We start from the raw sequence: 27,500 nt of genomic DNA on the forward strand, positions 1-27,500 counted from the left end.
GTTGCCCTCCGGGCTGCTCCCGAAACACCCTGGCCAGAAGTCATACCGCTCGCGCTCCTGGCGATCCGCTCCACCTTCAAACCTGACATAGGCTGCGCCGTCGCCGAGCTGGTATACGGCACGTCCCTACGCCTCCCCGGAGATCTCATTTGCCCGTTGCCAGGCAGCACTGCTCTCTCACCACCTGACTACGTTTCGCGGCTCCGCCGTACTATGGCCGCCCTTCGTCCAGCAACATCTCGGCCCTCGCGTGTGTCCTCGGCCTTCCAGCATCCCGACCTCGCCTCCTGCACACACGTCTTTGTGCGCTGTGACGCTGTACGGAAGCCCCTGCAACCGCCCTACAAAGGCCCTCACCTCGTGCTGCGCCGTTCACCCAACTTTTACACCATTCAGCTGAACGGCCGCGAGGACACTGTTGCCTTAGAACGGCTTAAGCCGGCATACGTCGACGCTGTACCACCGTTGCCGCCCTCCTTCTCCGTGGAGCTACTCTACGACTCACCCTCCACGGCAAGCTGTCCGCTCACTACACCAACTACTCTTCCCCCACCGTCGCCTCCTCGGCTGTCTACCCGACTCAAACCGCCCCGACAAGTCACTTGGGCTCCCAAGCTCGTTTCTGTTCGCCAGCTTCCAGCGCTTGGCTAGGAGGGAGGCCCTGTGGCGGCATTGCCAGCGCCATCACATCAAGGCGCGAATAATAAATAGCCTTGCCTCGCTCAGCCCGAGCTCTCGCTCTGACCTGGCAATTCCACCGCCATGTTGTTGTCTGGTCTCGTTAGTCTTCAGTAGCACTACAATATAATGTGGCTGAAGAATACAGACCCGTGCCCAATACTCGAGCACACTTATTAACCTTACGGTCTCGTTAGTGTTCTAGACACTCTACACAAACAAAAACAAAAAGTACAGTTAAACGTAACACTGGAAATTGGCGAAGACAAATGTATTTGATTACCCTCCCCTCCCCCGCCTCAAATGTTCCGCCTCCGGGTCCGAGGTATATGGTCACATTACGTTTAGGTAGTTATGACGAAACTTATCCTTTTCAGTCATTTGTGTTCATCGCTTGGGACATGCTGCTTAGTCAGGTTATCAATGTCTCACTCTTGCCTTGCATCCTTCGAACGTTGGGTAAGTATTGGGTAAGCTGGGTAAGCATCGGCTGTACGTTAGCCTCGTGTCCTATGTCCAATGGTTCAGGTGTGATCGAGGTTTCCGAAGTGGAGTGGAACACAATGAGGGAAGCAGTCATGTACATCCAGGAGGCTGCCGACACAGCGAGGGTCATTAACCACAGCGATCCCAATTTTCTGCTGGCCGATTGGAAATGGGTGAAGAACCACACGCGTATCATCAATCCTCTGGAGGGATCCTTTCGCTTCCACGCCAGGCGCGTAAGTTGTCATATATTTCAATGCGATATATTGACCAACAGAGTCTTAAGACCCGCAATAATGGGTGGTGCAAGTGCTAACACTCTTGTGCAATTATCTCGTGCGATACGAAGATCCATACTCGGTGTGGTGTCCCCAGTCTCCTAACCCTTCCACGGCGAATATCAAGCCATCTTACTGACGAGGTTCCTGTGCTTTCTCGAGAAATGGTGAAAAAGACATACATTAACGAACTTCTTATCGTGAAGAGCGAGCATATTTTGTCTAGAAGCTGGTGGCTCTGCAAGCGCGATTGTCTTGCTTTTCAAAGAGGACAGTCGCCATTACAAAGGACATATATGATTAGTTCCTCGGCAGCCAATCGTATGATGCACACACACTGATGTTACTTCATCCATTCGCAGTCTAAACGTGACAAGCGGAAATCAAGTTCGAGGCAGTTGGAGAAACAGAGCGAGACTTTGGCCGTCGAGAACGTTCTCCGAATAGAATCGGTAAGGGTCGCCAACGTCACATCGCGGCTTTTTTCCCTGTATATATGTTGAGTTTGTTGATTAACCGAATTTATAGGATAACAGAATATAATAGATTATATTAATCAACCGAACCCTTCTGGAAGGAAACCCCAGTTCAACATTGCTCAAACCGAGTTAGGGTTCCGATGTAGTGTTGTCAGGTGATATACCGAGTGACGCATTGGCGATACTGCTGGATCAACTGCACAATGCTAGAAGACATCTCGCTTGAGTCGCGCTTTGCGCGGTTTGCGCGTTTCTATATAGACGCTCTCGTGCAAAATGTGAATTGCGCCCATATGTGTGATACGGCAGTTCAAGTGAAATGTTTTTCTGTTCGACGATTACTAGGTGGTCGTTACCCGTACGCGTCACAGCCTACGAATCTTGATATGAACCTAGTGAAGGCCGCAGTCGTTACTACATCATTCCGCTTGAATGGGCGCTTCAAACCCATGACCTTCGATTTACTTTTGAGTCTTCTACGCTTCTTTGTGTATCGTGAACGCGTCTCAGAAAAAAATTGCAAGGAACACACTGGTCTACAAACCTCAAGTGAGGTGACGACTGTGCCAAAAATTGCTTATCCATTTCCCACGTTAAGCGCCACATTGTTAACAACACATGTTAGTTGGCACATTGTTGATAACCATATTGAATCACCACACAAAGGTGAGCTTCGCTCGGCAACACAGGGAGGGAACCATTCAGAAGAAGACAATGATGGCACTGTTGGCAGCATTGCAATATCCTTACGACAAGAAAATGTAAGACGCGGCATGGGTCGATTGATATCCATGATCGTAAGTTCGACTTTCCATCAGATACTTGGACATCGACATCATCAACTCTCTTGTCGATATTCCTGGGTGGATCATGCGGATAGTGAGTATAAATTACGTTCTCCATGGCACGACCTGTATGGCGTGGCGTGGCGTGGCGTGCGTGGCGTGGCGTGTTGGTGTGCTCGTATGATACTGGAGCTTGTGCGAAAATTGTTGAGCTCTGTCTCAGTGACGCCATACCGAAGGACTGGTACCGACTTTCAAAAAGCGCTACTTCCAACCATAGATTGAGAAGTTACCCGTCAAAAAACTCGTTACAAGTTAAGTTACCGTGTGCAAAATGTAACTAAGTTAATAACGAAGTTCCACAAAATAGCATTGCGCAGGTGCAGCGCGCGTGAGCAGTTGAGTTAGACCTTGAGTTGCCTGCGGAGGAGTGCAACACGCTTAGATCGTTTTCGTTTATGTCCAACAATAGACTTCTCCCTGTTTGTAAACAGATGACGTCATAGTGTTCGACAGCGGCAAAATTTGGTAGTACAAGGTCACGCCCGAAAGCCACGGTCTTGAGGGGATTACGATATGGTCCCTTAAAGGGCGCGACCCTCTGTCCTATTCGTTCAGTGGGAGGCAGCGAGCAAGTGCCCGTTCGTGGAACCCAGCCTTCTCCTTCCGATTTGTTTCAGTTTGAGTCTGTGTACCAATGTTTTTTTTATTCCGCGTTAGCGCCGCGAAGCAACTGTGGCTATGAGCGGATAGATGACGTACAGACGTGGATAAATGGAGAGAGGACAGCAGGAAGGAGTGGGGGACATGGGGGTTAGTATGCGTCTTGGGCCGACTTCAGGGGGAACTGTGCAGACATTCGTCTGGAAAGTCTTCGGAAAACCTAGGGAAAACATAAGACAGCACAGCCGGTGACAGGATTCAAACCCGTGTCGGCGTGGAAAGCGATCATCCTAACCACTATGCCACGGGAGCTGGTGTGTCTACCAATGTCATCATGACGTTTCTCTGGTAGAGGTCTATTCGAACGCTTTGCATCTAACTCCCTGTGGGCGCACAATGGTTCAGCTTCATTTCAATGGCAGCGGTTCTTACTTCCTGAATAATATGCTGTCATTGATTGAATATCACGTTTTATGGCAAAAAATGCCTTGAAGGAGCCGGAGAGGAAGCAAGAAAATGTGGCCTTGAGTGAAAAGCGAGTGAAAAGTAACTGAAAAGTTACTTTGGCACAGTTACCTGAAAAAGGAACGAGTTCCTCTGAAAGTTACCACGGCGCAAAAGTACAGAGTTAAGTTACAAGTTACCAAAAAAAGCAACTTAGTTACAGTAACGAGTTACTTGTAACGAGTTACCTCGAACTCTGCTTCCAACAGATTAATTCGAAGGCAACCCAAGCATATACTAGGTGTTTTAACAAGGGCCCCCGGATGAATAATTCGTTAGCAGTTGATTCTATCACAAAGCTTTCGTTGTAGTCATCATTCCTGAGACATTCTGCAAGAACTGAGCAGTGAGCGGCTCATTTTCATGCGCTTTTAAATTTTACTTCCGACGCTTTCAGAACTTCTGTTTTACCGATCGGGACATTCAGCGAAAACTATCAAGAAAAAACCCGCGTCGACACTTCCGTGTGATTTTTTTCGAGTAATTAGTTTCGATTTACATATTTCTTGCGCGGAGCAGCGTACCAATGCGCCGTCCGGCTGCCAATTACATGTTCATCTCCCCAGTCCACACGAGGGGATGACGGAAATATGGAAGCCGAAACCAATGAATTAACCTAAGGTTTGGATCGGTAAAACAAAGGTTCCGAAAGCGTCCAATTTTAAAGTTATTGATTTTATTTAATTAATGAATTTATGCAAAAGCTTTTTTGACAGTGCCACGTGTTGCGAATTATTCAGCCGGGTGGGGGGGGGGGGCTTCGTGAAACCCCCACCGTTACCCCGGCGAAGTAGGTCGACGAAGTAGGTCGTCGGTGGAGTTATTTATCCCATCGCAGCCACGGCTCCTGTGCGGAAGCAAGAGAGTACCGATGATGCCGCCTGTGGTACATACGAGTCCGACAACCCGCCTTCAGATTGCGAGACTATTTCGCAGAGCTGATAGCTGGGCTAGTTGGTTTGAAGTGTGTAAGTAACGCTAGGCGCCAGCATGTCTGTTCCGTCCCCCGTTGCTCCGCGCCATGTCGTACCTATGTACTTATTTCGTATTGTGGCGTTGTAAATTGGTGACGAATTGTTCTCGTGACATGCCGCAAGGATACGCCATCCATGTGTCAGCGAATTCTCCAAGCTATAACAAGTCGTGATGCAAAACTGTGCGGCGCGCCCTTCACTCGAAGGCTCCAAAGCCTCGACATCAGTGAACGTTTCCTAGGAAGTTTGCGACAGGCGACAGTTTCAGCTGTTTACCACAATATAGCCTCCCTTAGTAGCACAATTTATTGCCGGAACGCAGCGATGTGTTTTATTCAAACGTTGCAAAAATGTGGCTAATGTCCTCTTGAAAATCTATTGCAGCAACGTTGCTAGAAAATATTTCTGCAACATTGTGACAGCACTAGGACAATGTTTCTAAAACAGAAATACGATATTGAGGCGACATTTTGTTAATGTGTCCGCGACATAACAGCGTTACAGCCATATTGCTTGAATGCAAATACAGTATTACGGCAACACACACCCCAACATACACTCCAGGTTGCAGCAGATGTCATGGCAACGTTTCGTGAACGTTATCCTGCGACGTTGCCTGAGCGTCGCTCATATCCACGACTTCAACTTTATTTGCAAACTCATTTGTAACAGTTGAGCAACACGTCTGCACAACATTGCGGCAACGTTGTACACATGTTTTAACGCGTGGGAAGCCATATGCATGGCTGACAACATAAGTGCCGTGCCCCTCTAGCCTGGCTTGGGAGGGGGAGACCTGAATTGTCATCAAGTGGGAGAGCTACCTATGGATATAGGCCCCATTAGGCATCCCACAGGAATACAACATTTACTGAAATACAAACTGTTGGGGGGTACTTTCATCAAGCGCATTGGGGCGTAAAACGTTTATAGCGGTGATGGGGATGTGTCTTTGCAATTAACCCATGCATCTACAACGAGTCACATATACCATAAGTACCGTGTAAGTATAGGTGCCGTGTTCTTGAGTCAGGCTTGTGCTATTTGAGATATTAAATGCTAGAAGTGGCACGAGACCCCTTCACAAGACCTGGACACATTAGTGAAATGTTGCCACTACATTGTATTTGTGTTCCATGAAATATGGCGCTAACGCTGTGTTAATGTTGCAGAAGTACAACGCAAGTGTTGCCTTCGCACCGTATTCGTGTTGTAACGCTGTAAGATTGTAACGCTGTCTCAGTGTTGCAGAAATATTGCGCAAATATTGATTCAATCTCGTATTTGTGTTGAAGAAATATGCCTGTAACGCTATCCCAGTGTTGCAGGAACATTACATAAATGCTGCCTCCATATTTATTTGTGTTGGAGAAATGTTGTTCTAACGCTGTCACACTGTTCCGGAAACATTAATGGAATGACGCTTTCGTATTGTATTTGTGCAAATATGTAAATATGTGTGTATATATGCATGTGTAAATATGTGTATATGTAAATATGTGAAATATGGCAGTAATGTTGCAGAAATTTTTGAAGAGATGTTTGAGGTAACATTTTCACAACGGTCTTGTTGTAACACGTTGTGGTGCTAGGGAATAGTAATGTTGACTTGAAGGTGACTGAAGAACGTTCAAACACTGTTCCTGAGCAACATTTGAGAAACATCCCAGTGCCACGTTGCAGGAACATAGTAAAACGTATAGTAACGTCAGCCCACTTTTTCTATTACAATAATGTTCACGAATGTTCTAAACATTGCTCCGCATTGGACAGCATGCGCAATGCTGCTTCAACGCTCCGGCAACAATATGTACTACTAGGGACCTGCTTGCAAATCGCTATTGTTGATTGGTACGTCTGTCACGTAACTGAGGTATGTACATGGTCTGTATGTACGTCAGGAGTGTAAGGCTTGTCGCTCATTGCGCTAGTGGTGTAGTGAATGCATTACGACGTTTTTTGCAGAAGGGTCTTATTGCCGAACCAACTGGCGAAGAGGATCTTGTGTCCGACGAGAGCGCTTCGCTGTCCGAACGAATTGCCAAGCCTCTGAGAGAAAAGTTGATGGACCTCTTCGAACACGAGTACTACGAGATGGTCATCACTAACACGTCGCTCTCATTTGTGCTCGTCTTGTGGGGAACCCTGGAAGCCATTCATGCGTATCATGAATACAATATTTGGTTTGTGATTGCCCTGGAATTCTTCTACCTCACCATGTTCTTAGTAGAAGTGGCCCTCATGGTGAGTCATATAGGAAGGCGTTCGCATGCTGAGTTTGTGTGAACACACTTGGATTCGTACAGGCACCATATACAGTACTTTTTGAGAGGGGACAATTGTTGTGCGCATATCAGCCTTCTCGGCCGTGCAACTACTACTAGCCCTCCCGAGACTGAAAACATGGCACGGTGACCTTCCCTGATTTCATTACTCACCTCTTGTAGAAACGCCACTTACATATTACGCGGCCAACCTGCGCACCACCTGGAACCCCTTAGCAAGCTCTTATAACTGCATGTGACAACACAAATTCGCGAGTAATTCGACGGTCATTCTCTGCTACAGTTCTGCATATATTAGCGCCAGAGGTTATGAATTTCTGCATGAGGCCGCTCAGTAAACCGGTTCGGGTGGCTCTCGGCAGGTTCATGAATTCCATTGCATCAATCTATCACGTTGTGCTGAAATGCTTCCTGGACGCCGTTGTCCTAACAGAGCATATAACGAACCGCAGATTTCGGCGTACGGGCAGAAGTTGGTAAACCTGGACAACTACAACAAGCTCGATCTGATCCTCGTTGCCATCTGCTTCTGCTTGTTCATGGTACAAAGTACGATGTCGGCCGCATCAATGACACAGGCGCTCCAGGAGGGGATTTCCGTCGCTTACATCGCTGTTGTCGCAGCACGTCTTGTACATGCTGTCAAATACATTGAGGTATGCCTTGATTAAGTTTCCGGTAAGCGTGCTATCGCTTCATGTTATCCCTGAGAATATAGCTATAAGCCCGAGTTCCTATAAGCCAGGTGGAAAACACTTAGAGTTCTCTTGACGCGCGCGCGTGCGCGTTGCGTAGTAACAACATAATAGGTACGTTGATTAAGCGCCCTTACGAGTGTATCATACCCCACTCGCCTAACGCGAGAGTCGCGCCATCGGCACTACACACTCCGGCACTACTACTCATCTCAAATGTGGGCGCCGAAGTAGACCAGTGCTTTGGGCTTGAAACCGTTGGCGTGGCGTATTTCCTGTTGAGAGCGCGACCGAGCGCAAGCGACTGGCGCTGGCAGAAAAGTATTTCCAAATCGAGTAAATGGCACGCTTCGAAGCATAATACTGACGAATTCTCCCATTTCGGGAACTATCGTTCTTTCTTTCTTTCTTCTTTTTTCAATTGTCGCCATGTTTTCCTATTACTGGGTAACTCCCAACCGGATGTCGGCGGTAATTCGCGGTCGTGCTCACGTTTGGCAGTCACCTTCACTGGAACTTGTTCCTGTGGAGTGTAGTACAGATTTTCAATCATTCACGTCTCATTTTCTATTTGCGAGAAAATGTCCTCAAATCCGCTGCCGTCCAAGCCACAGCGTCCACAGTCTCTGCGCTGCATGAGCAGACAACAGGAAGCGCGGCATCACAGACCTGGCATCACAGCGCGGCATCACAGCTCGGCATCACACATGAGCTGGTTTTCGCAGCTACAGTGTCACATACTCCCCGTTTGGGTGCGCCAAAGAGGGGAGCCTACTTAACGCACCCAATGTTCCTCAAGTGGAACCTCAGAAGATGGCAAGACAAATGCCCGCAGACAACTCATAAGTCTATCATACTGGTATCAAACTGTTGATGGTAATGTGATAAAAGAGAAAAAGAAATGGGGACGTGAATCACGACGAAGTCGAACTGGCTTCCCGCAGGAGGCTTAAATACAGAACAGATGAACGAGTTAAAGTGATGGAGTTCAACATGCAGTTCAAATCAGTGTAAAATGTCGAAATCACTGCGGGCACACACCGCACAGATTCAGCAAGTCATAGAATGTCTATAAGCAGACTTTCCCGGATGTACGGAGAAAAAGTGCCCTCAGCGCCTTGTCGAACGATTGAGGACCTAACAGTTTCGCGATGTCGAAGGCTTGGGATTCCACACGAGACAGGCTTCCCTCTAAAACCCTTTGAGTATCAACGTGTTTCCGACACCTGAGGAAGATGTGTTCTACGTTCTCTACAATGCACCGCCCACTGCAGTTCGGAGAGTCATGATTCTAAATTTATTGACACCCCTATGACTGTAAAATGAGTCTTAGATAACTCACACCCTTATTGGTGTAAATGCTACACCCCAATGAAGGGTGGAACAGGGGCGTCACATATTACACCCAAAAGAAAGGTGTTTATTGGGTGCATTGACCCAAAAAATGGCAGGTTCTGAAAAAAAAGGCTGACTCTGCATATACTAGTGTGAATCTTAGCTATCTAGCTTTTTTATTACCGTGTTAGCGCAGCGAAGCAACTGTTGCTATGACCGGCGTACAAACGTGGACAGAGGACGGCAGGAAGGAGTGGGGGACAGGGGGGTTAGTGTGCGTCCTGGGCAGACTTCAGGGGGAACTGTGCCGACATTCGTCGGGAAAGTCTTTGGAAAACCCAGGGAAAACCTCAGACAACACAACCGGTGAGAGGATTCGAACCCGTGTCACCGGCGTGGAACACAATCACTATGTCACGGAAGCTGGAATCAGCTTAGATAGCTGTGCACTTCAAGAGCTTAGAAAAGCTTGGCAAGCTAAGCAAGTGCTTCCGCTTTAACCTATTATGGAAGATTGAGTTAGCATTCATTATGTCACATTTACGCTCTTCCCGCATGAGCACGGCTCAAATGTACTTATACATTTAAACTATTGTGGGTGATAGTGAAATTAATATACGAAAAGAAAAAGTGGAAAGCACCAAAGATCACGAACAGCTAGGAAAAAACAAGGGAAGTTTATTAGATTATAGGGGGAAGTCTACGTTTCGACAGCAGCAGTCTTCAACAGGGCTTTCAAATGGCGAAGGCAGGCTGCTGTGTTGCAGTGTCGACTTGCCCCCTTAATCTTTAATAACCCTCTTGTATTTTGTGTTCGCAATGCCTTCGCCATTTGCAAGCCCTGTTGAAGGGTGCTGCTGTCGAAACGTCGACTTGCCCCCATAACCTAATAAACTTCCCTTGTTTTTTCCTAGCTGTTCGTGATTTTTGGTTCATTCCACTTTTTCTTCCCAATGCTTCCCAACTTCATCTTGATTACTTGTAGTCTACAGGGTGTCCCAGAAAACGTGTCATTGAATTATAGTAAAAAAACTACGCCACCTAGAATCATGCGGTCAACAGCATTTGTTCTTATTAGGTTTTTGCCACCTGATAATGTGAATGTCATGTACTTAAGTTATTATGTAAATATTTGCGAACTGAACTCGGAAATTTGCCAAGTAAAGGTCACTTTTTTACCCCACCAATATGAAGAGCGTGCCGAATTCACTCAAATTCATGATAATTCAGTGATATTCACGAGCTATTCCATCGTAAAGAATAGCCGAATATCATGCTTTTCGGAGCACCGGACCATAGCGTGCGATGACGTTTTCAGCGCAATCGCCCTCAGCGCGACGAAAGGAGGTTCCGAAGTCAGCCCACAGAGTGACAGTAGAAAAACAGTTCCTAAAATCGGGAGCGGGAAAGCATGATCCCAGCGAAAGTCTGACGTGATAAGCCAGCCGTGCCTGTTTTATCTTTCTGCGATGTCGGGGAGGGCTGGGTTTCCAACCTCCTTTCGTCGGACTGACAAAGATTGCGCTGAAAAATTCATCGTGCGCTATTCTGTGCGACCTCCGTAGAGCATGTTGTTCGGCTATTTTTTCCGATGGGATAGCTTCTGAATATCCCTGTCAATTATCATTAATTTGACTGAATTAGACACGCTGTTCACATTGGTGGGCTAAGAAAGTGACCTTTACTTGGCAAATTTCCAAATTAAGCTCGCAAAAATTTACATAATTCAACTTACGTTACACGACATTCACATGAGGAGGTGGCAAAAACTCAGTAAGAACAAAGGCCATTGACCGCATGACTCTAGGTGTAGTTTTTCATTATAATTCAATGACACGTTTTCTGGGACACCCTGTATATCTTTTTCGCGTCCATCTGTACTAAGTTATCTATATATGTATTACGAACATTATCACATTATCATACATCGAGAAGTTACCCGTCAAAAAGAGTTGCCGTCAAAAAAGAGTCAAAAAGTTACCGTGTGCAAAATGTAACTAAGTTAATAACGAAGTTCTTCAGCCTGAAATGTAACTGAGTTACTGAGTTTCTTAAAAAAAAAGAGCGAGTTACTTCCAAGTTTCTTCGGACACAAAACAGCCTTAGGTACTAGGAAGCGCAGCGCGCGTAAGCAGTTCAGTTAGACCTTGAGTTGCCTGCTGAGGAGTGCAACACGCTAAGATCGTTTTCGTTTATGTCCAACAATAGACCTCTCCCTGTTTGTAAACAAATGACGTCATCCTGTTCGACAGCGCTAAAAATTTGGTAAAGTTGAAGTACGCTCGAAGCTAGTGGTGAACAAGGTGGCGCCCGAAAGCCACGGTCTTGAGGGGATTACGATGATGAGTTGTACGTTACCCGTTACCCAGTACCGAGTACCAAGTACTCGTTACCCAGTAACCAGTTACTTTTTTTGTAACGAAGTAACGACCTAGTTACTTTCCTAAAATTTGTAACTACTAACGTATTCAGTTGCGAAAATCGGGAACTCGTTACTGGACGTTACTCGTTACCTGGACTCGTTGCCCGGACGACATGGTAAATTACTGTGTGGAAATTCCCGAAATTGCGTGCGCTTGAAACACGAGGTGACATGGCCCGGATGTTCAGCTCCTGGGAGCCTCTGGTCGACAGTCATTCTTTTGTTGAGTCCTAAGGTGACCGGAGTGAGAAATGCCGAAACGCGTTCCGATCAAGTCATTGACCATGAAAGCATTCTTGGAAAAGGATCCTGGATGTTCTTCTTTTTTTTTTGTGTGTGTGTGTGTGTGTTATATCTCAGCTCCTGCCAATGGATATACTAGAGTAACTAAACTGGCGTAAACTCGGATCCTGAGATGGCATTGTCATTCTTTGTTGATTCGTCGTGTTGTTGTATGGTGTGTTCACGTGACCTGGACGACGAGATCCAGAGTATTATATGCAGCTCGTCCGTGTCATTAGCAAAGCAGCGTATCCCGGGAAGACACATTAGTCCCTGTATTTTCTATCCCACCTCCACACATGTAGGCTGCATTGAGGATCACTCGTTGCATTATAAGATGTCACAGATGATAATCAAATCGGTGTGGCAGTACATCCCACACGTCGTATTCAAATTTGCAGAAGCGTCTTCAATATTTTTGTTCCAGTCACCGTATCAATCGAATACTTCGCGGAGCTATAGTGCAGTGTAGGGAGGAGGTAGCCCGAGAACTGTGGCTGTTTGATGGTTTACAGTTGAGGGGGGGGGGGGGGATGTTTATGAAAAAAACGAAAGTGCTCATGCAAAGAGCCAGTTTACCAGTTCACATAAACGTAGAATTGCGCAGACGTCGTGTAGCCTCCTAGCAGTGGTGCAAAAATAACGGAGTAAAGCAGCTGTTGACATTGAATTTACAGGAAAAAATGAATGCCTCATTACTAATCAGGCGCACACTATTTCCAATACATGCATTAAACAAAGATGGCTGTATTTGATGCAGCCATTTTTCACAGCAACGAGGCTTTGCATAGTAATTTCCCAGTCTTGCCACAGAGGCTCTTCTCTCGAGGAAACGCACCAAAAATAACAAAAACCGATGCCCATTTGCCATGCCCATCGAGTACAAAACATTCTTCAAAGTGAATTCCTTGTAAATTATCGGACCAAATAGAGCACGTGTCAATTTTGATTTTGACGTGGTTGTGGCTCTGTAATAGCATGATAACGTCAGAGTCACTCATTACTATCGAGTAACGGGAACGCGTTCCTTTTGCTGATTTGGTAACTAGTAACGTATTTAGTTCCTTTTTTTCGTGGTAACGAGTAACTGTACTTAGTTCATTTTTTTCGGTAACGTGTACAAGTCTGCGATGGTCCCTGAAAGGGACGCGACCTTCTGTCCTACTTTTCTCTCAATGGGAGGCGGCGATCAAGCGCCCGTTCGTGGAACCCAGCCTCTCCTTCTGATTTGTTTCGGTTTCAGTCTGTTTACCAACGTCATGAGGTACGTTCGATTAGGCCTGCACTGCCTGAACCAGTTCCGGTGGTGCTGCACTCGCCCGTTCGTTTCAAACCAGTGCACGCCAAGTGTAGCCCTAGTGTAAGGAAACTCGGTAGTGCAGAGTAGTGCAGAGTAATGGCACCAAGGGCAGCAGACGACACGAGGCAAATAACAGCAAAAAATAATAGTAGGGCTTTCGACGCTTTCTGTGCCATAAAATGTCAAACCATCCAGTGAGGCCAAACATACGAGTGTCCGTTCCTTGTCAATGTCATGCATCTGTGGCACTATACTACGTGACTACCAACATCCTAACAGCGTGATTATGCGTACAACAATTGATATTATTGTTTGCGGTTCATCGCACGTGATTTCTGAACTCTGAAGGGAGGTTCCAGGGCTAAGGCATGAAAAAGCGCACATTTGGACTGAATCTTGCTATATGAAAGATTGTCTTTTGCGTGCAGCTCATAGGCGTATGGGCAGCGTATCTGCTCCACCGTTACTTAAACGCCGTCATCTATTGCGCCTATGAAGCAGGGCATGCCATCGTGACTGGGGAGGAAGAGGTGCAGAAGAACGTCTGGAAATTCGTAGACTCCCCTGACCTAGCCATGGAGATCCGTAGTAGGGCAACGGTCAACAGGCAAGTGACTATAGTAGCATCGTTCGTGACGTTATGCACCGTAGCTTGCGTGCCTGTGTGCAATGCGATGACTTTTGCTAGGTTGTCGGTACTACATAAACTGGCTATCATCCAATCCCGCTTTCCCGGAATCGTGGTAGCCTTCCGTAGCCGCCAGGCGAGCACTGCTATCCTAGGAGACTTGACCCGCCAACTGGCCGACATGCAGATGGACGGTCTTGTCGACGGCGATGACTACCGACTGCTCCGTCTGGTACCTAATCCCTTCAAGGGTGCGACTTACAGATGTTTCAACTGTTCTGTGCTTCCTTCAGAAAATTCAGGCGAGACACATGCGCATAATCGGCGAAGCCTGCAGCCTGCCCACAAGTTACAAGCCCATTGCCATGCTCAGAGTCATTCCGTGGATCAACTCGGACATAATACGCCAGTTTCTAGCGGTAAGCATGCTGTGCGCGTCGATCGGTCTGGGGCGCGTGTTGCCGGAATAAGATTCAAATCGGCCTGCTGTCAGTACACGAGACGCTTCAATGTTGGTACAGTCTTATATCTGGGTTCCAGTTTAAAGACGTTGTATGGGCACACGTACAGCAAATTTTCATAAAATTTCAGGTCAGCTTTTCTGAGAATAGCTTGGTCTTTTAAACCGTAGTAGCTTTGATTGTAATGCCGCACTGCCGAACGAAAATAATGTGTCGTGCTTTCTGAATGATGAAATATGTCCACACTCTGTATGAAAGCCAGTTTGAACTGTAGTAACAAGCTGTCTAGAGGTTTTCTCAGTTTGCCAATATTTGCCACTCTAGCTGTTTACCACGATGCAGGTCTTCTGCCTGGGCAGTGATTGATGTGGATTTAAAATATTTATAGAATAAAAATTGGCTAGACGATTCTAGTATTCCGGACAAGTGTGCGTATGTGCTTGTTGTCTGGTTGCTTCTGTAAAATCACTGTACACAGAAATTCTTAGCCTGGAAAGCTGAAGCACACAAAGTATGTTATTTCACTCTGTAAAACGTACCGAGCGGGTGAACACTGAGGAGAAGACCCACGGCGTGGAGCCCTTGGTATTTCGTATGAATATCTTCTTTGCAATATTGACCTGCTATTTGATGCCTACAGATAAAGATAAAGCCAGTCTCTTTCGGTCCCTGCGATGTTATCGTGGAGCGAGGCGAGGAGAACCCTATTATACTGACGTATTCTGGTATCTTAAAAGTAAGAACTCTGGAATACCTCCATGAGCACGTAAACGAGTGACAATGTCCCTTGCAGATCGAAGGGGAACACGAGGAACGCGGCGATGGCGCCCTACCGAATTCTGCGTCGCTCTCATTTTATTTCAACGAAGGCTATTTTGTCGACTACGTTGCTTCACCCGCCTGCATCGGAGAACTCGGCCTCATCACCGAGGAAATTTCTATCACGAGGGTCGTTGCTGAAACTCAAATCAATGTAAGACGTGTACTTCAATCGACACTTTCATGAAGAAGTAAGAGGAACGTTCACTTCTGACATGGTATCTGCGATGGAAGTAGATCGCTCGGATGCCTGTCATCACGGTGCTCCTTTGAAGTGGTACTCCATTGTTGTCGCGAAAGGCGGGGAGGTCATGTGAAAACATGAAAAAAATGTACATACGTACAAACATACTGCTAGATCGCATCGCGATCCCTGAAATCTAGGTGGTTTAGTTGTGAGGGCTCTGGAGCACATGAGTAAGGCACAGCACGATAGGCACATCAGTGACGCGCGATCGCGCCAGATCTGGCGCCTTGCGACTCAGAATAGGTGCAGTGTTGCAAGACCGAGGTTGCGCTTAGGGCCCTACTTTCATGCCCGCGTGGTGCGTAAGAAATGCAATGTCACACTGAGCAAAATGGTACATAAATATTGTTGCTGCTTATGCAAATATCCGAACTAACTAAAGGATACTTGAAAATACAAGGATAAGGCTATAGTTCAAGTGGTAATACAAAGGTCACAACTGGTGTCTACGTCTTTCAAATCAGCAGGTGATTGATTTCTTCTTGCACGTGTATCCGCTGGTGATTCCTGTGTATCAGATAGCTCAGTAGATGCCTCTGTAATAGGAGTGGGAGGAGGTTTCAGCAAGTTGTCTAGTGACTTCTGCAGTTCAGGTGAGGGAGACGACAGCTGCTGGTCGGACGTCGCAGGTTGGAGCAATGAAGGGCCTATTACTATACCGTCATATAATTATATCCATACCGTCATATCCATCAATTAAATCCCCTGGTTAAATACGAGGGGCTCATTTAAATAAAAATTCAAATGAGTTTTGTGAAAAACATGACTTCTGAAGTAGGGCGCCGTGTGCATGACCTTCGGTGGACACCTTTTAAAGAAAAATCTGCCACCGAAGCGGGTCAATTGTTAGAGTTGGTTTGTAGCGGGTCGCAGTGAAGTTCAAAAGGACGCTCTTCCACTCCCTTACCCACCAACGAATTACGTGTTCTTGAGCTTGCTTCGCAACGGAGAGTGCTGAAGAAAAAAAAAAGGAAAGCATGTGATATATAGGCATTATGTGATTAACCGTGTTTCGTCCGTGCGATCATACACTCTAAAAAGAGAACTTCACCACATAGCACGCTGTGCGCCAACCATCGCCACGAATGATAGAGTTATCGCTTCTGATTCGAAGAGAGAGGTGGGCGTACGCCTGTTTGTAGCAATTTGGATATATGAAACCCGAGACACCAAAACCATTTCATGACGGAACAGGAAGGAGCGGAGAATGTTGCCAACACTTCGTAGAGCACATACGCCAAACCCGCTGTGCAGGCACCAGTGGGATTTGCGTCCCATGCGGTTTTCCCAAGCAAGCAATGGCCGATGGCCGATGGCTATTGCTTTGGTCTGTATCTTGGCACAAGCTTCGCACAACGTAGGCTGGCCAATGCTTGGCAAATCATTGGCCAGGGTACAGATCCGTATCAAACAAGCTTGTTGGCCGATGATGTACCATGCAAGGCCAGGTAGGCCAGCCTAACTATTACCAAGCTTCGCCCATCCTTTGTTTGTTGCTTGGGTTACGCAAAGCGGTATTCACAGAAAAACGCACTTCAAAAATCGGTGCCCTAATGGCTTCTAATCCTGGTTGACTATTTGATGGTGAGGAAGTCTGGGATTTTCTAGGATGCATGGAATGGGGTGTTGACATAAACGGGAGCTTTAGTCTAAGGGACCAGGTGTAGGTGGGATACAAGATTTTCTGATAATGTTGGAAAGGTGGGATCCGCTGTCAAGAAGCGTGGTGACTTTCCCGATGTTCCACTGTTGCACCAGTCACACTGCCCATGCAAGGTGTCAGAAGGTGGAAGACGTGAAAAATATTGCTGAGCATATCCCTGGCGATGGAGTAGTGCTGATGTTGAGAAAGATGGCCCTTCTCTCGTACATACAGCATCATTCAGGTCTAGGCCTGGACGGAATGCTGACGGCCCGTATTTTTTGGAAAGTGCATGTTCGATAACGTTCGTCTTGTTGTTATATGCTATGCGATCACGTTGGGGTGCAGGCATGGCGGCGTGAGCCAGTGTCATTCTTACGTGGGGGGGGGGGGGGGCGAGAGGGGCAGCCTCCGCAGGCACCTTCGCCTGAGGCGGCGCCATACTGCAGGTTCCGGTAGAGTCCGGGAGCGGGAGAGTCAAGAGAATTTTTTAGCTCGGAAGTAGACTAGCTTTCTTGTTTTTTCTTTTTTTGTTTGCAGACCTTTGTGTGTGTGTGTGTTGAAGGGCAGCGGGGGGGCGCTTCACGTTTATTCTGCCGCAGGCGGAAGCTCGCCTCCTGACGGCTCTGGCGTGGGCTAACCATTTTCTTGTGATAATCTAGGGTGATGGGTCGAGTTGGAGACTTGTGCATTGTTGCCTCCCTGTATACAGGGTGTCCCACCGAAAGAGGGCCAGGGGCTAAAAAAACAGTGCTTTACACAAATGCAACCAACTGTACGTGCTTGGCAGTTGTGTGGTCTATCAAAAAAAAGATTTTTTCATCGCCCTTTGTCAATTAATTAGCGGTAATTAATTTTCCAACTTTTTAATGATCGGTTTTAGCTCTCAGATGTCAATGAGGAGGTTGTAGTAGATGTCGAAAGAGACACAACTGAAGTGGTTCAAGGTCGCTATGGCTTGTGGTTTCGTTTTTTCCCGGGTTTAAAAATTGATTTCTGAAGCCGCGCGCACCACAGGTGTACAGGACAGGCGATGTCGATTGTGCCATATGTGAGGGTTCTGAAGCACAAGAGCAGGGCACATCATTGACGCGTGTTACGCGCGTGGTCGGGCGGCTGGCGGTTCAGATGTAGTGTTGTCAGACTGAGGCTGCGCTTAGGGCTTCCTCTAGCTATTCACGTACTATAGACGTTCCTCCTAGGCTTTCGAAGTATCGTATTCACAGCACCCAATGACCGCACACGGTGATAGATACGATAACTTCGCGGGGCAGGCAACTCAATTTTCCTTTATGAATAGAGGAGCCAAGTTTCTCGTTCTTTTGCAAGTCTCGACTGTTAGTTGCAACTGCGCTGAGAGCAAGGAGCGCAAGCGCTCTGCTCTGCGTTCTGGGAACCTTATTCTGTAAGCCGTGCCTGGGGAGGGGTTCCCTATTCCCATGCACATCTTGTTTTAGGGTAAATGTTACTCATAAGGCAGCTAAAGCCAAGTTGTATTAAATAGATTGGATCAGTTTGTTTGAAATACCTACATGTTATTGACACCTTATAACAGTTAGAGCACTGCAAATGTAGTCCTGAAATTGCTGTGAGCTCCTTGTCTAAAAATCGGGAGCGCACATAGCACATGATTCACTCACTCTCTTCGCTCACTCTTTCTAGGCTTACATGGTACCTAGGGAGCGTGTGATAAAGGCGATGGAGATATTCACTCGCCCGCCCAGTTTTCTTTACCAGATCTGGGCGCACATCGCCAAAAATATTGGTCTGCTAATCCTCCAGACCCATCCCAAATACCAGGTATGTTACCATCTTTTCCGTCGATGACTTTCCAGTGGTGCATGAACCTGAAGACACTGCAATATCCTTACGCCACGCAGACGTGGCCAGCAGGACGCATCAGGCGCCGTCTGGAGTCTTTTCTGATGCCAAACCTGGAGAATGCGTCCAAGCTGATTCTCACTCCAGATATCCACGATACTCTTCTCATCCAGGGTGTCGCCATCGACACCGAATCTCAGGAGACCCTCACAGGGCCCATGTATATTCCTCACCGCGTACGGAGGCTTAGTTTTCCGGTCAGTGTAGAATTTTTTATCTGAAAGGGACTAAAGATGGACGAGATGGATACACTTCCCCTCATTCCCCACCGTACGTTGCCAAACGACTCCTATTGGGCGCACTGCATATCGGGTGACTAAAACCTCAATGTGGGCCTGTTTGTACGTAACTCCATACGAACTGCATGCAACTGTGCTGCAGAGCGCTCAACTACAACCGTGGTTGTCAGTGTTCGTGTAGGGCTCGTGTGGTAGTTCCGTAGCGCTTTTAACAGTATAGGAATATACAGGGTGTTTCACCTAAAGTGATAACAAATTCTAAATTCTACTCGTCTGAGGATTGTGGGACTTTCGGCAATTACCTCCTTGAAACTTTTGCCACCATTGTGGAAGACTTCGGAAAATTTTTAATTGCGGGAAATTATTTTTTAAACTTTGAAAGTTGTCTCACTTTTTTAGAGAAATATGAAGTCCTCCACGGATAACCGCAGACTCAACAAAAACTACGCGCAGTATCGCAACAGAAATAGTCGAAAAAAAGTAAATTTCGCTTTAGCCCCGCCTGCTTGATTTTCGCAAAGAACCGCACGCGAAATGTTCGTCTAGAGGAAAAAATGTCCCGGCATTCATTTGTTTTGCCTTTGTGGTAAGACTGTTGTTTTGTTTTCTTTGTGATGAGACGGTTGTCATCAGCATCAAGGTCGAGGAAGGAAAGGTATCATAGAGGAAGGAAAGGCAAAACAAGAGGCGGGAACGCTTCCTCCTCTCCCCACACCTTCCGTGCTCTCTTCTTTGCGACATTATTTTTGCGACTTAGTATTTATGTAAAAAGTGAGGTTCGCTTGGCAATTTGCAAAGTTCAATTGAAAAAATATCCCTCAATTAAAAATTGTCCCCAAGCGGCAAGTTCCCAGAAAGTAACTGCCGCAAGCCCAACAATCCTTCTCCGAGTACGTCGCCAGTTAGAATTTTTCACCCGTATAGCAGGTTTCGGTAGATCAGAAGACGACGACAACGACTGTGACAACGGTTCCTTCGACATGGCTGACATCAAGTGTCTGATATTTGATTTGTCGGCGTCCGCTCCCTAATCCCTAATGCCTCATAGATGTACCGCACATGAAAACAGTATTAGCGTGTACGATAACACATGCGACAATAATTGTTTATTAATATCCAGTGATGAAACTCGATGTATTAGAGATTGACGAACTGATTACTCTGTTTCATTACTAAAGCATAGGGGAAATATATTGTACGGGCGCCAACAGCATTATGCGCAAGTCTGCTGTAGGTGGCACAGCTTTGTTATTACCTACTTGCAGCGTTGCCTTTTCCTACAACTTCCGTTTCAATTTTTCTAGCTGGTGCTCTTCTTATTGAGCTTTTATTTCCAGGGTATCTACCACCACCGCGTTCGTCCGCTCCTCCTGATCATCGCAGACAAACGTTACCGGCTGCCCCCGGAGTTGGATTGGCTGCGCCCTTGTGAAGGGGCCGAGGATGACGAAGGCCAATATCGGGAGTACATGAATAAGGAATTCGGGCAACAAGAACAGCCTCAGGTCTTCGTGGAGGATGAAGATTAACGCCTACTACATGTCATATTTATGAATAAGGAAAATATAATAGTCGGTGCTTAACACGCATCAGTTTGGCGTATTTTGTCTGCAGCCTTCTTTCGATCGCCCTCCGCAGTTTGGAGTGGGAGTGCTTATGCTTCGCGCGTACGTCTCCCGGGCCAGAGCCTCCGGGAGCAGACTGTGCAATCTTGTACAGAATTTGGGGTGGGTGGTGTAACTTGCGTTGTGTAATGGGTTCTTGTCACCCTTCCTGTTTGATATATCACATAAGTAGGGCTCGGAACTTGTGCAGAAAAATCTTCCAAACTATGCATGCAAATATGTGTCGCGTAACGTCTAAATATGCACAAAATGAAAGAAATATGATACTAGGAATGTTGCTCAGGAAGCTTTTGTGTACCTTGAAACTTGAAAATACCCACATTGTCTAAAAAAACGTTCTGCGAGTAAAAATGCATATTCCTTTTTGGCATTTGGTGCGTACGTTCACGCGTGTACACACTCGCAGACTGCAATACTTTGATTATTTTATTCTTATGAAGCACAACTTGTCGCGCGTTCTTTTTGTAGAGGTTGGTTCTGGGTGTTAGTGGTGCTTGCCGAATCCACTGACTGCGTTGCACGAAGCAGCCTAAAAGCAGCGTAGTAGCTTAGATGCGCAACTGGAACGTGGGTTTTGGTCGATGACCTTCCTTTTCAAATAAAGTGAGCAAATCAAAGGGAACGGCAGAAAAAGGTAAAATGGCGCATATTATGCAACAGTCATGTTGTATGACGATCAAGAAGAAATTATACGATGTACGAAACATTCTAGAATTGTGCCGTGTTAAAACGTGTTAAAAACATATGCATTTCGCGTTTCCCAGGACCCTATTGATACCGGTGGTGCCGAAAAATACCCCGGAAGGATTTTTTTTTTTTCAAATTCGGAATATTTCGAAAAAATCCAAATATGCAGTACCGTGTGATCCGCCATCCTGTCAATGGGAAAGGAAAACATCCGTTGGAATGCCCACTTGTGAACTGTAGGTCTAGCCTGGCATTACTATGTACGAACGGTGCCCTTGTTTCGTTGTGCTTAGGTGCTTATACAATGATGACCTGGTTGTGAGGTCGGTGATCACCTTTTGACACCACTTGGGGGTTCCGAATATTCCTTATCTGTGGTTGTCAGGTCAAAGAAAGGTCAGTCTGCTTGGGATCAGGGGATGTTCTGAATTCCAAAGAGTTTCAAAAGCCGATCGCTGACCCTCCTAGCCTTCTAGTTCGGCTTTGTACTCTTTCAACTCTCCTGGCTACACCACTACAATAATGACTGTGTTGTATTGATGCAAAACTATAGATAAACTGACTCTCGATACTATCGACAGTTTTTTTTTTCAAAACAACCGATGGTCTCGAAAAACTATCGACATTCGACTATCGATAGTACTATCCATATTGAAAAAAAAAACTATCCATAGTCTTACAATAATTGGCTATCGGTAGTGCTGTTCTTTTGTTTTTCGTTACATCAAACGCTAGATTTGGTTTTCACCATCGATGCTTTCGTTCCCGTCTTCGTTTTCGCACTGGCACAGTGACAACGAAAACCGAATTCCCGTTTAGCTGTAATGTATGGGTGATGCACTGCAAGAAGCGAAATAAGATGTGCATCATAATCATCGCACTCACGAGACCGCAATGCCACAAGCAATCCAATTCAAAGTATTACGTGACCGTGTGGTTCCTTTGAGCTGCATCAGAAGCTCGGAGTCAGCGTAGGAGGAAAAACTGCTCTGTCTGTATTGTAAAACTTGTAGTAGTTAGGCATTTTCTTTTTCTATTTTTATCTGCTCCCGGTTTCCGAAATAGTCTATCTAGTCTATAGACTAATAGTCTATCGAAAGTCTACTATCGATAGCGCTGTCAATAGTCTTCTTGCTATCGATAGCTTGATTCTCATATGACTATCGATAGTTTTGCATCTCGACGATGTTGGCCACGTACCATGATCCGACAGAGCCGGGACGAGGGACGACAACGATTGACTCGCAGGTAACTGAACAGTGCAACGCCTCCTCTGTCTGTGTTGTATTGCGATATGCACAGTGTAAGATCGGAAAGTCATTTCAAGTAGTATGTGGTGTCGCCACTATGGCGCATGTGTAAAGGACGAGTGCCATCGTCATCAATAAAGTGTTCTGGAACTGGCTGTGGTCCGAGCAAGGCACGACATAGTATTCTGTATTAGTGTAGTGGCTGCGAAGCCACCGATCAGTGGCGCCGCCTAGGCGAACGGGTCCCCATGTGTCATATGTTGAATAAAGACTTCACTTGTTTTGGAACGAGACTAGGCGGGTCATCTTCACTTAGACTCCGGCTGCCCTAGGTCCTGCCTACAGGGCACGGCCTCCGCGACATGGTGTCAGAAGTGTTGGAAGAACTTCACTCCAAAACCAAAGGAATCGACCTCCGTTTGGTAACTGAGCATGGCAAAAACCTCGTCTGACGCAACTGGCCAGCAGCCTTCGTGGTTAGGCCTAACGCTTCAACAACCGGAGCCATTCGACTTCAACAACTCACCAAGTTGGGCCTCGTGGAAGACTAGCTTTGAAGACTATGCCGTCGTTTCCGGATTACAAGAAGCTACTCCGGAGGTTCGCATATGCACGCTACTCTACTGTATGGGGCCCGAAGCTCGCCCGCTTCTCGGCACTTTCTCACTCGACGCAGTTTCGCTACAGTCGTACGACGCAGTAGTCAACAGTTTCTCCGAGCATTTCGTCCATCCGGCGAACGAACTTTATGAGTCCTCACGTTTCCACAAACGTGTTCAACAATCAGAAGAGAGTGTGGGCGGCTTCTATGCGGAACTCTATAAGTTAGTGAAACGTTTGTAACTATCCTTCGGGGACAGTGGAAGAGCAGCTAGTCCGCGACAGGCTCATCGTTGGGCTGCGGGATGCAAGGCTTTCAGAACACTTACGTCGTAACGCGAAGCTTACACTCAAAGAAGCATGGACACAAGCCCGTCAGTCGGAAGACGTGGACAAGCAACGAGCAATGGAGCAATCTTCAAGTGAAGTACCCCGGGTGTTGACCATGGACGCTGCGCAAACTCAGAAAATGCCGTCTTATCGGCGCTCAAACGCCAAACCAAAAACGGTTCGCCCGGGTGAAAAGGACGGCCGTTATGGCGACTCGACATGTTTCTTCTGCGGCCGTGGACTTCAAGCGCGTACAGATTGTCCAGCGCGTAACTCTGTCTGCAATTTCTGTGGGAAAAGGGCCATTTTGCGGAAGTCTGCCGTTCGCGGAAGCAGAAGTACACCAACTTGAACACTATTCAGCTGCACACTCTGGGTTCCTCACCCTCATCTAGGGCCAAGTTTGTTGACATTACAGTGGACAATTACACTTCGCAGTTCAAAGTAGACTCCGGAGCCGGGGTTTCTGCAGTCCCCAGTGGATTTCCTACAGTTCCAGCAGAGCTTGACAAGGTTGAGGCTCTCTTGACAGATCCTGGAGGCCAACCCCTACAAGTACAACGCTCGTACGTGGCACGCCTTCACTGGCATGGAAAAAAATGCTCGCAGCGTCTCTACGTCGTCGATTCACTCACACTGCCTTTGTTGGGTTTTCCGGCTATCCAAGCCCTCGGAGTTGTCAAATTTCTTGGTACCGTGGCCACTCCTGAAGCTACGCTCAATGTCGAACTGTTCCAGGGTCTCGGTACGCTGAGAGAAGAGTACACCATCCGGTTGAAGCAAGACGCCGTCCATTTTCACTGAGCACACCTCGTCGAATCCCTATTCCTCTTCGGGAGGTTGTTCGTCAGGAACTTAACAAATTGGAACACGACGGTATGATTCGCCGTATCGAGAAACCTACCCCTGGTGCTCTGGGCTTGTGGTAGTCCAGAAACAGGATGGAATTACCGTCTTTGCGTTGACCTCACCCAACTGAACGAAGTAGTTCTCAGAGAGCGCCACATCTTGCCAACGGTTGAACAAGTTCTTGGTCTTCTCAGTGATGCTGCCATCTTTTCTAAACTGGATGCAACCGCAAGTCTTCATCAAGTCAGGCTGTCTCCCGAATCACAGGACTTGACGACCTTTATCAGTCCTTTCGGCCGCTATTGCTTTTGCCGGCTCCCCTTCGGAATCACCTCAGCACCAGAGTATTTCCAAAACAGATGTCGAGGATTCTGGAAGGTCAGGAGGGAGTTGTCAACATGATTGATGACGTCCTGGTGTTTCGACGCAACCACGAAGAACACGATGCAAGACTCAAACAGGTGCTGTCTCGTTTTGCTGCTGCAGGGATCACGTTGAATCGAGACAAGTGTCGTTTCCGCGTGAACGAAGTTTCGTTTTTGGGTGTCATTGTTTCGGCACAAGGCATAAAGCCTGATCCAGCCAAGATTGAGGCAATCCAGACTATGCCACCTCCCACAGATGTCGCAGGCGTCAGGCGCCTACTTGGCATGATTAATCATCTTGCACGATTTATACCACACGTCTCAGACATCAAAGCACCAATTCGTGTCCTTTTAAATTCCAAGGCCAGTTGGGTTTGGCAGCACGAACAAGAGACTGCATTCAGAAAGATCAAGGCACTCCTAACGTCGGATCGGTGCTTAGCAAAGTACCACCCATCTTATGCTACCACAGTTTCGTCTGATGCAAGCTCTTTTGGGCTCGGGGCCGTTCTCATCCAAACGCAACCAAGTGGCGAACGCAGGCCGGTTGCCTGTGCTGCCAGGGCAATGACTCCCACAGAACTCCGGTACAGTCAGACAGGAAAGGAGGCCTTGGCGACAGCATGGGCAATTCAACGGTTTGACGAGTTCATCAGAGGCATTGCCTTCACAGTCGAAACTGATCACCTGCCTCTCGTGTCGCTGTTTGGCACGATGGAACTGGACATTTTACCTCCGAGAGTTCAACGACTAAGACTAAAGATAATATGTTATGAGTTCCAGATGCTCTACGTCCCAAGGAAGTTGTTAGCCACAGCTGACAAATTGTCACGGTGTCCTCCTGCACCTCATGTGGATGCGGTGGAACTCTTTGCGGTCGAAATGGTTGCTGCTACACCAGAAGTGTTGCCTGTTAACCTCCAGGCCGTAAGAAACGCACAAGTCTGCGATGGAGAGTGTAGCACTCTAGTCTCCTTTTGTGAACATGGCTGGCCACATAAGTCAAAGTAGCCAGTCCATATGACTTAGTACTCGTCAGTGAAAGATGAACTTTCTGTTTGCGATGGACTTCTTCTCAAAGGCACTCGCCTCGTCATCCCGGCGTCACTGCGAGCAGCAGTTTTGCGTCTTCTTCATGATGGACATCAAGGTATCAACCGTACGAAGTCCCTTGCTCGCGAGTCAGTATGGTGGCCGGGAATATCAGCCGAAATCAACTCTCTCGTCACAAACTGTGAAAAGTGTGCGGCTACCAGACAAAACCCTGCACAACCACTCGTGTCCACTGACCTGCCCGGTCGTCCATGGGAAGTTCTAGGCTTAGACTTGTTCCACCTTAACGGCCAAGTATTTGTAATAGTCGTGGATTACTACTCGCGCTACCCAGAGGTATTGATACTGAGAACCACCACAGCCCAAGTTGTAATTGGGGTACTTAAAAGCCTTTTTGCACGGCATGGGATCCCCAGCAAGTACGTTCGGATAAGGGACCTCCATTTTCCTCGCAGGACCTTCGCCTTCTCCTATGGCTTCCCGACCATGTTACAAGTAGTCCTCACTACGCACAGTCTAACGGAGAAGTCGAGAGGGTGATTCGCACAGTAAAGGACCTACTACGTAAAGCAAAGGACCCACATCTAGCCTTTCTGAACAACAGAGACACAACGGGAGTGACCGGTTTTAGTCCAGCGCAGTTACTCATGGGAGGAGACTCCGAACCCGAGTCCCGAAAACTGAAAATCAACTTCACCTCAGTGGCTGAAAAGGGAAGAGGTGGCAAGCAGGGATGAGCTTTACAAAAGAAAGAAGGCCCAGGACTTAAACAGGCATTATCAGGCTAGAGAGCTGCCGTCACTTCGGACTGGACAGCAGGTCTGGGTGCGTCCAGAGTAGGTACGCGCCACCGTGCTGAGCCCTGCTCAGCGTCCAAGATCTTTTTTGGTCGAGACGGAGCGTGGTGCAATCCTACAGCGCAACAGGAGGCACTTGGTGCCTTTCCTACGAAAGCTTCCTGCTCTTCCGGTACTACAGCCTCCCGTACCAACGGACTCTGCACATGGGACCGGTACCCCTGTTCTGCAACACGGTGAGCGTGACTGTGCTGTGTACACCCGTAGTGGCCGCCGTGTGATCCCACCGGATCGTCTAAACCTGTGACTCTCAAGGGGGCAGATGTAGTGGCTGCGATGCCACAGGTCAGTGGCGCCGCCTAGGCGAACGGGTCTCCATGTGTCATGTGTTGAATACAGACTTCACTTGTTGTTTTGGAACGAGACGAGGCGAGTCATCTTCACTTAGGCTCCGGCTGCCCTAGGTCCTGCCTACAGGGCACGGCCTCCGCGACAGTGCTGTACAGTACACTGTACTGTGCTAGTCTAAGTTTGTAGTACTCTGCATTAGTGTCAGATTCTGCATTTTACATAAAGCGGCTCCATGCGGACTTGGCAGGATCGCACAAGGACTACGAAGCAATGCACATTCGAGACCCATGCCATCTCCTAAATAATGCCCTCACTGAGGGCATATTACTTGGTGGTGCACGTACCTGCAATGCTTCAGGGATCCCGTGAACTGGGAAGTAAGTCCCCTAAGGTGTGTAAGCGCATCGACTTAAATTCAGAGTACCTGTCCACGGTAAGCCCGTCTCGGTGGTTTTCGTTCGACGAGGCCTTGGGCGATATTTCTCATTCTGGCGCCCTGTGATCGGATTC

At 47.3% G+C, this 27,500-nt stretch overlaps 1 protein-coding gene across 4 annotated transcripts in view; it reads left to right on the forward strand.

The window, feature by feature from the left end:
* The window catches only part of LOC135385200 (uncharacterized), a 50,015-nt gene extending 29,343 nt beyond the window's left edge, over positions 1–20,672 (forward strand). For 3 of the 4 annotated variants that reach the window (XM_064614392.1, XM_064614394.1, XM_064614393.1), the window contains 15 exons: positions 1,056–1,137; positions 1,207–1,400; positions 1,805–1,894; positions 2,588–2,682; positions 2,740–2,800; positions 6,813–7,091; positions 7,585–7,788; positions 13,595–13,773; positions 13,855–14,026; positions 14,088–14,213; positions 14,896–14,991; positions 15,049–15,228; positions 18,626–18,763; positions 18,844–19,041; positions 20,421–20,672. In XM_064614392.1, the coding sequence (XP_064470462.1) occupies positions 1,056–1,137; positions 1,207–1,400; positions 1,805–1,894; positions 2,588–2,682; positions 2,740–2,800; positions 6,813–7,091; positions 7,585–7,788; positions 13,595–13,773; positions 13,855–14,026; positions 14,088–14,213; positions 14,896–14,991; positions 15,049–15,228; positions 18,626–18,763; positions 18,844–19,041; positions 20,421–20,612 (2,286 nt within the window). In that variant the 3' untranslated portion in view covers positions 20,613–20,672. The remainder of the gene's footprint in view (positions 1–1,055; positions 1,138–1,206; positions 1,401–1,804; positions 1,895–2,587; positions 2,683–2,739; positions 2,801–6,812; positions 7,092–7,584; positions 7,789–13,594; positions 13,774–13,854; positions 14,027–14,087; positions 14,214–14,895; positions 14,992–15,048; positions 15,229–18,625; positions 18,764–18,843; positions 19,042–20,420) is intronic. The other variant, XM_064614395.1, reaches the window with a different exon arrangement.
* Positions 20,673–27,500: the final 6,828 nt, after the last annotated feature.

The sequence above is a fragment of the Ornithodoros turicata genome, chromosome 2 (assembly GCF_037126465.1).
Source record: "Ornithodoros turicata isolate Travis chromosome 2, ASM3712646v1, whole genome shotgun sequence".
NCBI lineage: Eukaryota > Metazoa > Arthropoda > Arachnida > Ixodida > Argasidae > Ornithodoros > Ornithodoros turicata.